Raw genomic sequence first — 17,859 nt, 5'->3', positions numbered from 1 at the left:
TCCTTGTCCTTGATCTTTGCCATTTTAATCATTATGTGTCTTGGTGTTGTCCTCCTTTGGTCCCTTGTGTTGGGAGATCTGTGGGCTTCCATGGTCTGAGAGACTATTTCCTCCCCCAGTTTGGGGAAGTTTTCAGCAATTATTTCTTCAAAGACACTTTCTATGCCTTTTTCTCTCTCTTCTTCATCTGGTACCCATATAATGGGAATATTTTTCCATTTGGATTGGTCACACAGTTCTCTTAGTATTCGTTTATTCCTGGAGATCCTTTTCTCTCTCTCTGCCTCAGCTTCTCTGTGTTCCTGTTCTCTGATTTCTATTCCATTGACAGCCTCTTGCACCTCATCCAGTCTGCTCTTAAGTCCTTCCAGAGATTGTTTTATTTCTGTATTCTCCCTCCTAACTTGATCCTTTAGCTCTGGCATATTTTTCTGCAGGTCCATCAGCATGGTTGTGACCTTTATTTTGAATTCTTTTTCAGGAAACTGGTTAAATCTATCTCCCCAGGCTCCCTCTCAGGGGTTGTCTGCATAATTCTGGACTGGATCAAATTCTTCTGCCTTTTCATGGCGATAGAGGTAATTGTAGGCAGTTGGTGCATTTGTCAGCTGTGAAAACAAAGTCCCTTCCTGCTTGCTGGTCACCTTGCCCTTCTCTGCTGCCTGTGCTGGTTACCCACCCACAGGGAGAGCTTCCGATTTTATTTTCTGAGCTTCCGCGGGTGGGGCAGCCCTTGGGGCAGCTCACAGCCCTGCGAGGAGTGGCAGGCATGCCAGGTGTGCTCTCCTGCAAGAACAGCGACCCTTTCTGCCCTGTCCCAGCTTCATCTGTGTCAGGCAGCCGCGCACCGGCAGGGCCTCTGAGTCTGGCCCGGGTGGCTGTGGAGGAGGCTCTTGGCACCTGCTATGGGTGCGGCCACTCTAAGACTGCTTCCCTGCTGTGGCATGGCCGTGCTGGAGGGGGAATGGGCGGGAGATTATTTATTGCGGTGAGGATCTTCAGAGCTGTGCTGCTGCCCACGATCTCAGGGCATCTGAAGTTCCCTGGGATTCCCAGCCTGCTGGGCTGAGTGTGCCGGGATGATTCCATCCAGCTGTGGAGCCCCTGTCCCTTTAAGACTTTCAAAAAATACTTGCTTTTCTTTTGTTCCAGTGGAGCTGGCTGCGGGTCCCACTCGCAGGTTTTACTGTTCCGTTTCCCTTATATCCAGCACACCATGCACTGTGTGTTTGTGCTCCTGGTGCGGATTACTAGGGCTGGGTATTTAGCAGTCCTGGGCTCCCACTCCCTCCCCGCTCTGACTCCTCTCCTCCTGCCAGTGGGGCAAGTGCTCAGGTCCTCTCTTACCCTTTTCATGAGATGCTGAGTTCTTGCAGATGCAGATGGAGCCTGGCTGTTGTACTGTATCTTCTGGTCTCTCTTTTAGGAGTAGTTGTATTTGTTGTATTTTCAAAAATTTATATGGTTTTGGGAGGAGATTTCCGCTGCCCTACTCATACCGCCATCTTGATCCTCTCCTCTATCACATATCTGACTTAGTCAGACTGTCCCAAAATTCATTTTATTAATTCTCATTTCATAATACACATTTAAAGATAATTTGATAAGCAAAAATAGTATGTCACTGTTTACATTTGCACTTTGATTGCTAGTGAGGCTAAACATAGTTTCTAACATGTTTAGTGGCCATCCGTGTGTGTGTGTATATTGGGTGATCTGCCTATATTTTATTGAAATGCTGTTATTTTTCATACTGATTTGTAGGTACTCTTTAAATTATGTTGATATACTTTGTGTATCATATATTCTGTAAATATATACAAATTTTCTGCAAAAACTACTTTGTTTCAGTCCTTTGTTTTTCTATTTTGTGATATTTTCTGATATCAGAATAACTATTTTTCTTTCAGCTTTCACCTTAAAAATATATAAATAGCATCTAAATTTTCTTCTTTTGTGATTTTATTACACTTACTGCTTAATCTATGGAATTTTCATTTTCATAATGAAGTTTTACATTTTTAACGTGTTTTTCCTTGCTACAGAAGACAGGCCTAATGGAGGATCTGCTGTTTTCTTTCTGTAATCTGTTAACACATGCTATCTTCCTCAAACAGTAAAGCTACTTCATGTTTTTAAACCCAGTTATGACACAATGCCCTTTTTGGTGTCCTTAGTATTTTTCACAAATTACAGTTCATTAGCCAAGCTGACCCCATTCTTTATATTTTATTATATGCCCTCTGCTTTCAGCTTTGTTAAGTACACTAAGTGAAATAAGACACATTTTTTTGAAGTTATCTTGAATTTTGAAAGTGGAAATACACTTTTTAAAGAAGAGATATTTTGATGTAAGAAATTCTGTCAACATGATTTCATTGCTGGAAATGGCTCTGAAACTGAAGTCCCAAAGAGGGACTATACATGCAAAATTTTGGTGTATATGCATTTTTCCTGGGGAGTAATTCCAAAGGATTTCTCCAATACTTCAAGTACACAAAATGTTACTAGATATAAAAATGTTGCCAGGTAGTTAATGTTTATAGAGCCCTATATGCCCAGTTCATTTAGAGTAGTTTACATGTATAAACTCCTATAAACCCTGCAATCATCCTGTTAAGACAGATGTGATTATCATCCCCATTTTAGACATGAGGAAAATGAGAGACAGGGAACTAAATGGCAAAACTGGTGTTTGACAGAGAACCTGTCTCAAATCCATATTTTTATTTGGTATACTAGGCTGTCAAATTAAGAATCAATAGATAATAATGTTAGCCAAATAGCCAATGGTAAAAAAATCCAGAAAATATCAAAATAAACTTTTCATACAAATGACTGGTTTCTTGTTCACTGAGTCGAATTACCTTCTCATCTGATCTACTCAATTCACAAACACATCCTTTATGACAAGCCAAGAGAGTGAAATATTGAGGAAGAAACTGGAATATTAAACATTTAAATCTACCTTGTGGTCCGGGAGATGCCACCTTCGGGCCAGTGATCTCTAGGTTTCCTTGATTATTACGATGCATATTTTCTGCTTGATTTGATTCCACCTTTTTCACAGGAGTTTTCTTCTGATCTTTGGGTTTCTTTACACGTTTGACCTGGAATGTGATCTGAGAAATGGAAATATGTTAGGAACAAATGAGACCAATGATCAAATCTGTCAATGGCTGTGGATATTGGTGGCTTTAAGAATAACCAGTACTACAGTGACCGTGGAGGGGATGCTTGGTGGGGGCATTGATAATATGGGTGAATGTAGTGACCACAATGTTGCTTATGTGAAATCTTCACAAGATTGTGTATCTATGATACCTTAATAATAATAATAATAATAACAAAAAAGAATTACCAGTACTGTACTAGGGTTAAATCATCTTCTTCAGTTTAATTCTTAAAGGTCTAAATAAAACTGTTTAGTGAAGTAAACAGAATAAACTAGTCTTAAAGAGCATATAGAAGAAACAGAAAATTAAGATGTCTGAACTGTGCAGTTCCAAGTCTTCAGGCTTTGAGTGTGGCTTCACACCCATCCCATTTCTCCTGCCTCCCAGAAGAGCGCTAGCAATACATAAGCAACATGAAATGCTTCCTGCAGTGCAATTCTAATGTGAAGGCTGACTGGAGTGTAGAGTGAAGTAGTGCCACAAACCCAACAGAAACATCACACTTTGCAAACTTGGAACTCCCTCACTCCCCAAAGACCTGGGCTACAATTTGTAAGAATTGAGTTGGCACACTCCTACCCATTCTGTTGCTTCATCATCTTCACTTCGGCAGTCTCCATAGCAAGAGCTTCTGGCCACTCCATCCTGGGGCCCCTTCTTCAGTACCCGTATCCCCTGCAAGTCCAGACGCCGCCCTTTCATCTCTAGAGCTCCCCCAAAACCTTCCAGAGGCCATGCCTGTTGAAATTCATCCACCAAAGCCAGTATCTCTTCTGACACTTTAGTTTCATCTGAATTTTCCATCTCATCAGAACCATTGCTTTCCTCAACCACAGTACCTGAAATTCAAACACCAGCAGGTTATTAAAAATTACACAGCACTCCTTCAAGCACTTGAGTAATTCCAAACTTGCTTCTTTAATATAGTCTTGGCTCTCCTTAGAGGCAATTCTATAGCCCACCTTCATAAAAATACCAGTCATCATTCTTCAAAATTCATAATAAAATATCATTTTTGTCATCTAACTTTTGTTAAAAGCCTAGCTGAGAACAGTGGCAACAGCTAGATGGCAGGCAGGCTTAGATCATGTCACTAGTGAGCATAAGGATAGCTATTTTATAAATGTACCTTTTTTTACTTTAGTGTCATTGATATACAATCTTATATTGGTTTCAAGTGTACAACACAGTGGTTCAACAGTTACCCACCTTATTAAATCCTCACCCCCACTAGTGTAGTTATTGTCTGTCAACATAGAAAGACGCTAGAGAATCACTGGCTATACTCTCCATGCTATACTACCATCCCTGTGACCAATTTATATTATGATTGAGAATTTTTGAACCCCTTTATCCCTCACCCCCTTCCCACCCACCCATCCCAACCCCTCCCCCTGGTAACCACCAGTCCCTTCTCAGTATCTATGAGTCTACTGCTATTTTACTTTTTTTGTTTGTTTCATAAATGCTTTTCTTGAAAAAAGAAAAAAAAAGACCAATTTGCTCTAGATATAAGGCATAGATGGCAAAGATGAAGTTTATTATGTTATTTACTTAACATGTGGGGTTCTCTAAGCTTTATTCAAATAGCAAATGAAATATAGCTGCATGTCCAAACCATACAGTCTAATTACCTTAACTGAACAATGATTTGTTTAATGGGAAATAATCCTAATTCCACATGAAGGTTCCCATTTTCACTAATGGCTGATATTAAGAAACAGTAATGAACATATTTTTTTTAATATTTATCAAGATATTATTTGTTATGTTGCTCAAGTTTCTTATGTAAAGATTCCCATGGAGTACAATGGCCTAGTAAAAATTCTCTCTCCCAAGAAGTCAGGATGTTTGTATTATTAGTCTCTGAGAAGGCATGGGGTGAGAAAGATGGTTGGTACCACAGCTAAATACAACTTAAAGCTTGGAGCCCTACTCACAGAAGGTCTGCAGTGTCACCGTTAGCTCTGATGGCATCTACATCTCCCATCTCCACTTCCTCTTCCAGAAAGTGGGAAGGGCTGTTGTCAGGCTGGGAGTACAACTATACATCTCTGTTATTCTTTCTGGATAAAGTTATAAGGTATTTCCATTTGTTAACAAGTGACTACAAAATGTACAATTGTCCTTTCAGGTAAATTTCTTTAGGATTTTAAAACCAATGTGCTGGTTTCTGTTGCTTGGTATTACTACTAATGGGATTCTGAAATAAGCATAAAGTAAAATAGTTTTTCTTTTAAAAGTTTGCAAAGCTGCTTCTTTAGGATACTCAGATAAAAACAGTTGGTTACTTGCCTAAATTATGTGGCCAATAGTATAAAGATAGGGTGGATAAAGAGCACTAATTTGCAATTCTAACTTGTTTGTTACCATAGTCCAGTGTCCCACATTAACCTGGAACACAGCACATGCAGCTATGGAATGAGCTAATGGGGACTTATGAATAATCTTCAGGATCTGCTGCTCCTGCCTTGGCCTTGTCCTTCTGGCAATTCAAGACTTTAAACTAAAGATTTACCTTGCGTGTGTTGAAGTACTGTCAGCCAGCTGAGCAGTAAGCAAAAGAAAGGCAGGCATCATGTCTTTGGCATAGTGTCCAGCACACTACATGATATACTCATTTCTCAGCAGCTAAGCCAGGAAAACAGCTGGACAGGGTCGTTAAAGGGACTCCAAACAGCAGCTTAATTAAAAGAATTGCCTGGCATCTGACTTGTAGCAAGAGAGAGTTGTCTCTAAGTATTCTTCCTGTCCTTCCTTCTCCTATGACTACCATGGGATTTCTTGCACCTGGTCCTGAGGCAGGAAAGGTTGATAGATTTGGTCACGGCCAAGAATATAGGCTTAAAGAAAAGTGGCTTTTGGCCAGAGGTAGACTGCAGGTAACTAACTCCCCAGTGTACAGTTAGAGCTGTATATGGATGCTGTGTTTGGAAGCCGTATTTCCATTCAGTAACTAGTACTGTTTAGAAGGCATTCATGTTGTTTAGCTGCAAAAAGTTTGGCGAGCCCAGTTCCCAAAAGTTAGTACTTCTCTGTGCCCTTTACTGTATGGTAATAGATATCATATTAAAGGTTCTCAGAGAAAGGGCCCTTTATTGATGGAAATCAGTATTCAAATGAGAGAGACTAGGACCTCGCTGTAGGCTTCTGCTACTGGCAGCCATTAGGCTTTCCACAGGCTGCTGGGGTTTGGGTGACAATCATTCCCAAAGAACAACACTGAATAGAGGTGAAGAGTGGGGACATCATAAATGCGCTATGAGTTAGAAAGAAAGAAACCCATCTTTATTAATTTAGAGCCCACTATGTGCCCAGGTCTGTGCTATAAGCTACGTAGGTCAGAACAAAAAGAGTTTGGCCTTGAGGAATTAAATATACTCAAACTGGGGATACAAACTATATACATTAAACAATGAGAGAAAAAATACATTTAAATGTTTTTTCTAGAGGAAAACATATCAGAATGTGGTCACAAAGTGCTTCTTAGAGGAAGGCAGACTACTGGAGGCCTTGGCCTCTACTTCAGACATATGAGAGGGCACACCCTAAAGTGAGGACACTAGGAAAGCATGGATGGACACATTCACATACCCACATACACATGCTGAAACAGGCCCCAGGAAGGGATCTGTGCAGGCACTACTTATTTTAAATTAACTAGAATAAAGGAAGCATATAGAGGATATCAGCAAATACGATACTTAGGGTGGTTGGGTGACACAGAATGTCTGGGCAAGTCAAGATGACTCATTATAAAGGGAGCCTCTTGTTAAACAGGAGAATAACAAGATGAGAGCCATAATATTTATGAAGGTTAGAGCAGTAAATCAGTTGGTATATTTGGGGGTGGAGGAGAGAAGGAAGACAGAGGACACAGAGACCAATTAGAAAGATATTTCCACAGTCTATATAGGAGTTATAAACAGGGAAGCTGGCTAGGGTGAGAATAAGGAGGAATTTTAAAAAGGGAGGAGAAAAAGTATGTTAGGAAATTTCAATAGAAAAAAATTTATAGAATTTGGTGATTAAATGGAAAATGCCAAAGAACAGGGTAAATTCAAAGATGATTTCAAGATTTTGAAGACTAATGTGAAATAGTGATCTTTTTTACTATGTGGTATTTTAGAATTTGTGAATGTGAGAACAATGCTATTTACAAAGACAATGGAGTTAGGAGGTGGCAATAAGATAAAGTGCTAGGATTTCAGATGCTTATTCATTACTTCATTTAGGCATTTCTTGTTGTATGCCTCACAATGCACTAACTTCCAGTCTAGGCTGGAATGGATGGAGGGATGTATCTTTAGACATTGTACAATAAGCAGCTGGAAATACAGAATTCAGGTTTGGAGAGAGGTTTGGACCATAGAGTGATCTCAGAAGGTTTTAAAATTATACTTGAAGCAAGAAGAAAAAGCAAATATTAGGCTCCATATCTCCATTATTTTATTTATCTTTTTTAACATGTACCATTTTCACACCGGAGAAAGGAGAATAAACACTGTGACATGAGGAGACTATGAGAACCAACAGTAAGGTTTACATGGGCTTGTGCTTTTCCACTTGGAAGAGTCCTAGACCAGGTACCAGGAAAACTTACAGTTGAGTTTGAGTCATGTTAGGTAGTCTGTCAAGAATCACAGGGACAATGAGAAGTGCTGAGATATGAGGAGAAAAGTATGTGATCCTGCTTTAAAAAGAAAAAAAAACTGAAAAAAAGAGAAGAAGAAGGAAGCTTAATACAATCTTGCAATATCCTAGGCACACGTGGAGATTCATGGGTGCCTCAGTTTAAAGCAGAGCACATTTATAGAAAAGTGACTTGGTGAAGTGCTCAAAATCAAGTTAAATGAAGAACCCAAGAGTGACCCCATGGTGGGAAGAGTAGCTGATATATTACACAAAAATCAGCCTTGAAAAATATTTTGCTAGAAAGATTTTGTAAAGTTTCAGACATAGTACGTCAAGGCTGGTGAAGTAATGAATTAGAAGCTTTAACATAAAAGGAGTTGTTCAAGGAAATAAGGGCAATTAGCTGAGGAAGCAAAAACGTGGGGAGTGGGGTAGACAGGAACAATAATCATCTTCAAATAGCTAAGGAAATGTGGTTAATAATGAGAGACAAATCTGACTTTGTTAGCCTCAAGAGGGCAGGTCTAGAAATGAGACATCGTATCTTAGGAAAGACTTTTGAATGGTCAGAAAATGTAATGGACTCCCCAGATAAAGACTGAGCTCCCAATGCTTGGAGTGAAGCAGAAGCCAGGCAATGACTTGCTGGGGGACATTACTGAGGAATGGAGTATCAGAAAGTGAAAAAAGGAAGGTGATTATATCTGATAACAAGTAGTATTAATAAACTTGGAAGAGAGATTTCAAAAAGAGTTTTAGGGAGCAGAGGACGGAGAGGTTAAGGTCTATATCCAAAACAAAACAGACTGATAGTAAGCAAAGGTAATGATCATACATTCAGAGATGACCAATAAAAGAAAGTCCTTACTTCAAAATTTGACTCAAAACATCTCTTCCAGAAAGTCATACATATGTGACTAGTATCAACAGGCTTGAGCACTACACCGTGGTTTCTGCAGGAGAGCAAGGCACATTCTACCTTAAAGAACAATACCATAGAAGAATACATCCCTTTGTCTCACAAAATAACAAGAGGATACGATGTAATTAAACTAACTTTGTTTGAAATTAGAGGACTTCACCACCACTGGACCTTGGGCAATTCTGTCTTGAGTTCTAGTGTCTTCCTGAAAAAGCAATGATCTGTTTTTGAAGTCAGAATGTAAAGCCGTAGACTTACTTAAGATTTAATGTACAAACAATGGCATAATATTTCAAGTCAAGAATCACAGAGTACAAAAGGCTTAAGTTAAATCACTCAGTCTAAGGTTGGGGAAATGATTCACTTCAGAGAAGACAACAACAATCATGAGCTTTCACCTGCACCAGTGGTGCTCTTCCTTCTTTTTTTAGCTGGGACAGTGCAGCAAGAGAAAAGAGTTCCAAGACGATAATGTAGAAAAGCAAGTAGAGAATCTTTACTGTAACAACTCGTGAACAGGTATGTCACTGAGCAGATGTTTCTTGGACAGATGCTGTGTATATGTGCTTGTGAGCCTTACAAGCAGCTTCTGAGTCTAGAAGCAGTGGACTCATGTCTATGTTTGTAGAAGTGAACAATTATGGAATTCCAGCTGTGTGCCAGGCACTAAAATAAATGTTTGCGTAAGTTATTTCATTTATATGCTCAAAACCACTTGAGGCATTAAAAAAAAAAATTTAAATAGGTAGGGAAGGCTCAGCAAGATTAAGTAACTTGCCCAATATTTCACAACTAGTAGGTGTGGGGCGAGGACATGGAAATAATGTCTCTAACTACAAAACCTACACTTGTCCTTCCACATCTAAATTATCTGGGGAGGGATTCTGTTCTAAATGATGAGGTAGTAAAGCAGTGGTTCTCAAATGTTAATTAGTAAACAATTTTCACCAATATTTAGCAAAATGAGAAAAAAAGGAACACATACATAAAGTTATCTCACACACAAACACACAGACACACACACTTATGTCCAGATACACATTTGCTGGTGTAAGATTACCAGCAGTTCTTTTTTGAGAAGGACTGACCTTCATTCTGAGACTGCTTTTGTACTTTTTTTTATATTAAAATGTTCCTTGCTTTATAAAATAATGGTAATAGCATATGTTAGTTTTCTTTAAAAATGAACTTACCTATTAAAAAATAAAGTTCTAATCAATACCCTATTTCTGAGAACTGTAGGCAAGAGACACAGTATATGGAATCAGAAGGACTGAGGATGAGTTTAATAGACCATCTACTGAAGACCTTAGGCAAAGTACCTAACTTCTCTGAGTTCCAATTTTCTCATCTGTAAGATGGGCTCAATAATATCTATTTCACAAAGTTAATACATAATTCATAATACTTTGTAAATTACAAAGTAGCCCAAAAAGTTAGTGATTATTTTAAGAGTTTATGGTTACTGGAGAGGGCTTAACTATTTCTATTTTTTTTAATTGTCCTCCAAAAATAGTTTCAAAAATTCTTTAATGTCTACGCTTCGCTTTTATTATAACACACTATTTGTATTTTAAATTCAGAGTTTTTCTCACTCTGATAACCACACTACAGGAAGCCTGATATGAATATACTACATACCATAAAAGTAGTCCCTGTGGACTTGTCAGTATCTAAGAAGGTACTCCCAGAATATAGGCATATGGTAAAGAAAACTTAGTACTGAGAGTAAAATTAGTAAGAGTCATCATTATATTATGGATTATATTAGCGATCTAGAAGGAATCTACCCTAAGAAATCTGAGGATACTGAAGGGACCTGGAAAACACCTAGTCTCAGCCACGGCAATTATACTGAATCACCAGGAATGGGGATGGAATGGAAGTATGTGGGGAATGTGAAACTAAAGAAACTTAAGCATTAGGTTGTAATCTGTCTCCAAGAATGATGTATTCAGAAAATGGGGATATAAAGAAAGATTTGGGTTTTAGTCTGAACTGTCCCAGGAAAAAAAGACTAATTTAGTAGTCATGAGTATTCTGAACACAAGGGAGTTATACTGCATAGGAATAGGAACAGTTTCTATAAACTGAATAAAATACCCTTTAACATTACTCAGTTTCATTTGTGTTGATTCTGAGTTTATTAGCAACCTCACAATGTCCATTTGGTTGGTGTGGGTACCTCAAGTCAGAAAGAGACATGAGGCTGCCAGGTACCCTGAGAGGAGTAGCTCCCTTGTAAATGACCAAATGGGCCATGCTTAAACTAGCATCAATCTCTTTTGAGTTGGCAAATGGGAACTAGTTTCCTTAAAGTCCAATGATTTCTGGAAGAACTGCTAACACTAATTTTCTAAACCTGCAAAGGTAAAGGTCCCAACTTTCCCTTTCAGATATAACTTGCTTCTCTTAGATATTCTTTTTTATTTATAATACCACTTAGAAGGAAACACAAGCTTTTTTAATTATGTTAATCTATGCTACCCAAGAAGACAAATGCCTCATTTCACCACTTTAGCAAATATTTACTGTACACAGGAATATAAAGTTACATAGGACATGACATATAAGAAGCTCATGGTCTGATGGGAGAAAAGACATACAACCAATCAATATTGTATAAAATGTGCCTTGATAAAAGGTAGGAACAAGACAGCCAATGGAGCAACTAAATGCTTGGAGACTTTTGTGAATGCCTACAGAACAGGTCACATTTGAGCTCCATTTTGGGGATACACAGAATCTGCAGGGGCCATTCTCACCCTGTGCAAAGACATGGAGGCTCCAGAGAGCATGGCATGTAAGAGAAATGGTGAAAGATTTACACTTCCTGCTATGTAGAATACTAGTAGATGGTACAGTTGGAGACAGAATTGAGGGCCAAATTGTTTCATATCCTATTGTCAAACATATGACCTCTTTCGATAAGTAATAGAGAGCCACTGAAAATTTTAAATGTAGGTTGATTACCTGATCAGATCTGATTTTAGAAAGAACTCTTTGGACACACAAAAAATTGGTAACAGGGGCTGCTTCTGCTTTTTAAATTTTGTACCAATTATATGTATGAGCTCTCTCCTATTCACACACACACTCTCTCTCTCCATACACACACTGAAGTAAAAGACTAGATCTAGGTAATCCAATTATGAAGCTACTGCAATAGGCCAGGCAGAAATGAAGAGAGTCTGAATTCAGGCAGTAGCAGAAGGAACAGACAATAATGAGTAGATTCCACAGGTCTTAGGGAATGCCTGGACAGAGGGTGACTGGCTGAGTTGTGACGCCATTAACAGAGAGTGGGAATATAGGAACTGGAAGCAGTTGAGGAAATTGGGCAAATATGGGGACAAGTTCAATCTGGGAATATTAAATTTGAAGTGCCTATGGCATATCCAGATAAAGAGACCACTAAAACAATAGAAGATTTGGAGTTGTAGAGAATGTCTTGGCTGAAGATAGAGATTTGGGGTCATCAGTCTATTCAAAAGTATCTATAACACCAGGAAATAACACATAGGGGGATAAGAAAGAAGACCGAGGTTAAGGTCCTGGGAAACCTAACAAAAGGGGAAAATATCAAGAATAAGCGAAGGGAACTGAAGATGGTCTGAGAACAGGAAGAGATCCAAGAGCAAGTGATTTCCCACAAGCCAAGAGAAGGAGAAGAGTTTCAAGAAGTGAGGAGTTGTGTGCAGTTCCAAGTGTGGGGAAGCGGTCAAGTAGGATAAGTGCTTTTTGGCCACTTCAAATTGACTGAAATCTCAGTAACTTTTCAGCACAGCATAGCTCAAAATGTGGTCATCGAATGAAATTTTAGGAGGGTCTGGTAGGTATGCCCCTTATCCAAATCTTTAAACTTTACTAGGTTAGTGTAAAATACAAAAACTTGTCTTGCTTTTTTGCAATGACTCAATAGCCTAGTAACATTAAAAAGAAAGAATGGTACATAAATGAATCAAATTTGTTCTGGCAAAAGAAGACACTGAAGTGGAAAGAAAGGGAAGAACTGTGAAAAGCGTTTTCATACTGTAGCTTGTCTTCTGCTCACAGTCTGAGGGGCACCCTCGTGATTCTACAAATGAGTGACTGCTAAAAGGAGGAAACAAACTCTTGAGAGCAGAGAAAAAAACCTAAGCTTAAAGCCTGAGAGTTGATTTTACCCCAGAAGCACAGCTCAGGTCAAATCAACTTACTTTCAAGTCTAAGAGCATGTGAGTCCCTCCCTGAATTCTCAACAGAGAGTACAGGGTCCTCCTCTGTTCCTGCCACAGAGGGCTCTTCTTCAGCAGCATCCAGTGACTCTGAGTTGTCAAAGTATTTCTGTTTGTCATGGTTGTTGTCCAGGGTTTTCTCATGACAATTACCTCAATGACAAGAGACACAGACATAGCACATTAGAAACATCTCTCTGTAGTCCCATAGCTCAAGGTCCCCAAGCATCAAAAAGAGCAAAGATGTGACAGTGTCAGTTTCTCTCCAGTAGAACACACAAAGATCAGTGCGCTGTGGGGCCCAAAGCCAGATCACTATTGTGATTCAAGATTTTGCACTGACGTTCAAGTTTCACCTGGAAGGCTACTGTATAAACCAAACATTTGGGGGAAAAATCTTTAACAACAAAGATCAAGTCCCAAGACCTTATTCCATTCATCATGAATGACTGTGAAACATTTCCCTGAAAAAGTCAAAAACATTATAAAAAAGTAGTTTTTCTTCTATTTGTGTTTCAAAGGTGAGACATGACAAATTAGTACCTGATTAAGTCTGGTGGTAGATGAATTAAGGCAGAGAAATATACCATTCTTGCCTCATAGCTTAAAAGGAAAGGCATACCAAAAGGTAAAGGATTATAAATTAAAAACCAAGGACTTAAATGTGGTGGCACAGATTCCACATTTAAGAGCACTATCATAAAGGTGCCGATTTTTCTTTAGGCAAACAAGTTCTGGTCATGTAGATACAAATTTACCTAAGCAAGAAAAGTCACATCTTCAATGTAACCATAGCACTTTTTGGTACTTTTGAACATGTATAGCATGTATAGAGCGCCTGACCTCACTACAATTTTGCCAGTGAGTTGAAGAGTTTTGACCCTCTTAGTAACTGTGTGTTAATGGAGATGAACAGCCACTATGAAGTTCTAACTGATGGTCATTCTCTGGGTAGGGGACTATGTTCCTAGGCTGATGTCAGATGCAGCAGTGATCTGGCTAGCTGAACAGGTCTCCTTTCCCTCTCTTATGTTCCACATACATAGTCACTGAAGACACACGCTCAGTGGAAGCCTGTAACTTTCCTATTACATGAACTTCTCTAGGTAAGAGTGTATGAGTAACTTCCTACATCAGAACATTCAAACATATTCTGAAGATTTATTGTTTAGAGAATGTTGTCTCAAAGAGATGTACGTACCCAATCAAGCTCTCTCTGCAGCAATGGAAGCTCAAGAAGTCTCCTCCTGAATATGATGACTCTCTTTTATAGCTTAATTTAGGAAATCACTTCTCAAGCCATTTCCCTTATTGTGTCATGAAAACGTAATGGATTCAAAACCTTCCCCAACTTACAAAATTTAGAGCAAGAGGGCTACTACATGCTTAGGAGTCACTTTTCATTTTAATTCTACATTATCACACATCTGAGGCTATCATAGTCAACAAGGCTATATCAGAGACAGAGGATTCTTTCAGGAGAGCTTTTGATATTGAGAAACTTCAGGAACTTGGGGAGACAGTAAATACAAGACAACCAATAATGAGGCATACTGTCCAAGTAACTGCATCAGAGAATAAACTCTGAGTAGACAGAACTTGGGTTTTGAAAATAGGTAGGATTTTAAAACACTGAACTTGAAAAGGGGTAACTACAAGGAAGGGAGCCAATATTTGTTGAGTGATTTGTTTTTTCTTCAGCCTACCCCTCAAACACACCTTGTGAAATATCATTAATCTTCATTTTGCAGGTAAGGAAACTGGTTCTCAGTGAAATTAAGTAATCTGCCTAAGGTTAAACAGTAAGAAGCAAACAGTGGATCTGAGGTCTGAATCAGTTCTACCTTACCACAAAGCTTCTTGACTTTCCACTAGATAGTGCTACCTCTTTGGCAGGAAAAGTAGAGAAGGCAGGAAGGGATAATGTGTTGAGCAAAGCAACGGGAATTCTCATTAGCGTTTGGGAGACAATGAGTACAATTTGATAGAGCTGGAAGGTGTGGGGCCATGAAGGGCTAGTAGCAACAAAGCCAGAAGCAATGGTGGACACCTTTCTCCTGTGTAAGGTCAGAGGTTGCTGATTTGCCTCCACTCCCATCTTCACCACCTTGTATGTGTAGGGAATCTTAAGAGTAAGAGCATTAAAATAAAACAGAACAACTCTACACATCCATTTAACTAAAATTTTCTATGAAGAACATCATACTTCTCAGGATTCTTAACGGGGATATAAACAAACATGACTATTGAAGGCAGAGAGGAAATAATGATGACAATGATGCTGATAATGTTAAAACATGCTGTTTCTAGTGAATACTTTCTGCCTTCAGTTTTGGTGAATTTGCTTCCAAAGCATTTTTCACCTTGACATAGGTTGAGTAAAATTTAATATAAAAGAAAAGGGCAAACCTTTAATGCTGGAACCGAGTGAAATTCTCGCTGTGCTTTCCCCAGTTGACTTCCTCCTTCAAGCTTTACATCTCTTGTTTTTCTCTCCCACCTTCCACCCATTATAAAAATTTAATTGGTTTCATTTTTTTTAAATGTCTGCAATATTTAAAAATGGCTGATAGATAATATATCAGACATGGTATGCATAACATCCTGAAGCTAAAATTAGTCCTCCTGCATGACCTCAAAGCCAGACACCCTCCTGAAGCAAGCCTGTGCATTCTAAGAATGTCCTGTCTTCCAACTCAGGAAATTAGGGCCAACATCTCTGAAACAGGGCAGAACAGGGCATTAGGGAGAACTGGGGAACAAAAGGAGAAATAAGACATTTATGTTAGAATATTTCTTGGAAGTAGACAGAATTAAAAATGATCAAGTAAAAACTACATGCTTTATGATTAGAACTTAATTTTCTTAGGCTGTTAAAAGCAGACTGGTTTAGCATTCTGATATGATTTTCACAATTAACTAGGCTAATAATACAAAATCAAACTGCCTAATTTTTAAATTCTTCCTCCCAGCTGTCTAGGGGGATCTGAAGCACTTCCGAACGAAGGAAAGTTTCTATTCTTTGGACTATAGTTTAGGTGGACTCCAGCTCAAAGAGAAGCCAAAACAAAGTGGCCTACATGGAGAAACAATACTTGTCTTCCAAGCAGAGACAGAGATGATGTTCTTATTAAAGAAACATGAGAAAATGCTGGAGAAGGAAAAATGGAAAGGCATCTGAAAAATAACAAGTCATCTTCCATGCATATAACTATTATTTTTTGCTGATGCAAAAAAGAGGAGATTTTATGGCTCAGACTAACCTTGAGAGGTATGATTTCTTTTCTAAAGGAATTACATAATTTAAATGAAATGCTTTAGATAACAAGATCCAGGTGAAAATGGAAACAATTCTCTGCTTAATGCTCTACACTTGCTTGAAAAGTATTTAGGCTCTAACGCAAATCCTGTCAGTTTGGTTTTTCTTAGACGATACTACCAGGCAATATTAACTAAGACAAAAACCTCCAAGGAGGGTGTTTCTGATCTCAGACTGCTATGAGATCTTAGACATATCAGCACCCTTTTCTGTGGTTAGAGTATCGCCTGCATAAACTGGGTTATTACTAATAACCTATACTACAAGAGCGTTCTGGAAAACAACTAACATACTTGTCAAAGCTCAAGTCTCCTCAGGGATAAAGGCACAACTTGTCCTGTGGCTAAACAAGTTTTCAGAGTAAACTAAGTTCCCAGGAATTTCTATTATTACTAAGGCTAAAGAAATCTCCTACCTTCTCATATTAATTGTATTTACAAAGTCCTAGAAGGATCTTTATTTTCTAGAGTTGAGTAAACACTTACTTGTTAAAAAGAACTTTAACCTCCTGAATCGGGTACCTCAGGATCCTTTAGGTTTAGTTATAATAAATAAATGCCACAAATAAACACTGAGAGGCATTATAACTTTCTAAGAGCCAAGTAACTAGAGCTAGCCAAGAGAAACCAATGACAGGCTCATGTAGTTCTTTGAGCATTAGAGCATAGTGGGTAAGAGCACAGACTGGAGTCAGACTGGATTCAAATTCTGTTCTACTACTTTCTAGGGCAAGTTATTTTGAACCTCTTTGTGTATCAGTTTCCTCTCCTGCAAACTGAGTCTAATAACAATATCCACTTCACTGGGTTGTTGAGAATGAAATGTAAATGCATAGCACATGGTGAGCTAGTATTGTTGTCTCCCTGAAAAGGGGCAAAGGCATAAATAACCTCTTTTAACAAGGCTTTTAGCATAGCCAATTAAGAATTTCTAGTATGAGCAACTGGCTCTTAGTTCAAGGTATCTGCCTAATTTCAAATTCCAAAGTGTTTGTTTGCATGTGCCTGCATGTTTGTAGGAGATGCTGGAAGCAGTATAACGTTCATTTAGAAGAGGTGTTTTTTAGAGGAAAACAACAAAAAATTCAGATTATACTCAACATGCCTAAATCCTAAAATGTTTAGGATTTAGCCTCCCAGTCTATTCTTAGCTCTCTTAAGGACATTTTTAGTAGACAGTGTGAACTCACTGTCTTATAATACAAAAATAGATCACAGATACTATGCTAAGTTAAATAGCACTAACCTCTGCTGCTCAACATTCCCGTTAGGTTGCTACTTCTACTCCAGTCTTCCCCCATACAAGAAATAAGTCCTATGCATCCTATTACACAACTTCTAAGACATAAGTAATAACTTCACTGATTTGTAATGGGAATTAGAATTAAAATTTTATGTTGCCAAAAGCAAAGTACCAGATTCTGGAAAAACTGCCTTTGTGAAGAGTGGAACAGTCTAAAGATACTCCTTCTATCCTTATTCTGATAGAATTAGACTCTAAAGTCTTTTCTTCTGCCTCTAAGAAAAGCTACCTTAGAGAGGCATTCTGGTACATTCAATTATATATAAGGTACCTGTGCGGAAAACACAG

General features: G+C 38.5%; 1 protein-coding gene across 5 annotated transcripts in view; it reads right to left on the bottom strand.

Annotated features, from left to right (window-relative positions):
* TTC17 (tetratricopeptide repeat domain 17) overlaps window positions 1-17,859 on the bottom strand; it is a 139,332-nt gene that overhangs the window by 30,243 nt on the left and 91,230 nt on the right. For 4 of the 5 annotated variants that reach the window (XM_036996675.2, XM_036996676.2, XM_073216434.1 and 1 more), the window contains exons 17-19: window positions 12,933-13,103; window positions 3,756-4,015; window positions 2,969-3,122 (exon numbers count right to left, since the gene is read on the bottom strand). In XM_036996675.2, coding sequence (XP_036852570.1) covers window positions 2,969-3,122; window positions 3,756-4,015; window positions 12,933-13,103 — 585 coding nt within the window. The remainder of the gene's footprint in view (window positions 1-2,968; window positions 3,123-3,755; window positions 4,016-12,932; window positions 13,104-17,859) is intronic. The other variant, XM_036996678.2, reaches the window with a different exon arrangement.

Source organism: Manis javanica, chromosome 11 (genome assembly GCF_040802235.1).
Source record: "Manis javanica isolate MJ-LG chromosome 11, MJ_LKY, whole genome shotgun sequence".
Classification (NCBI taxonomy): Eukaryota; Metazoa; Chordata; class Mammalia; order Pholidota; family Manidae; genus Manis; species Manis javanica.
This window is presented reverse-complemented; position numbering and strand designations above follow the sequence as displayed.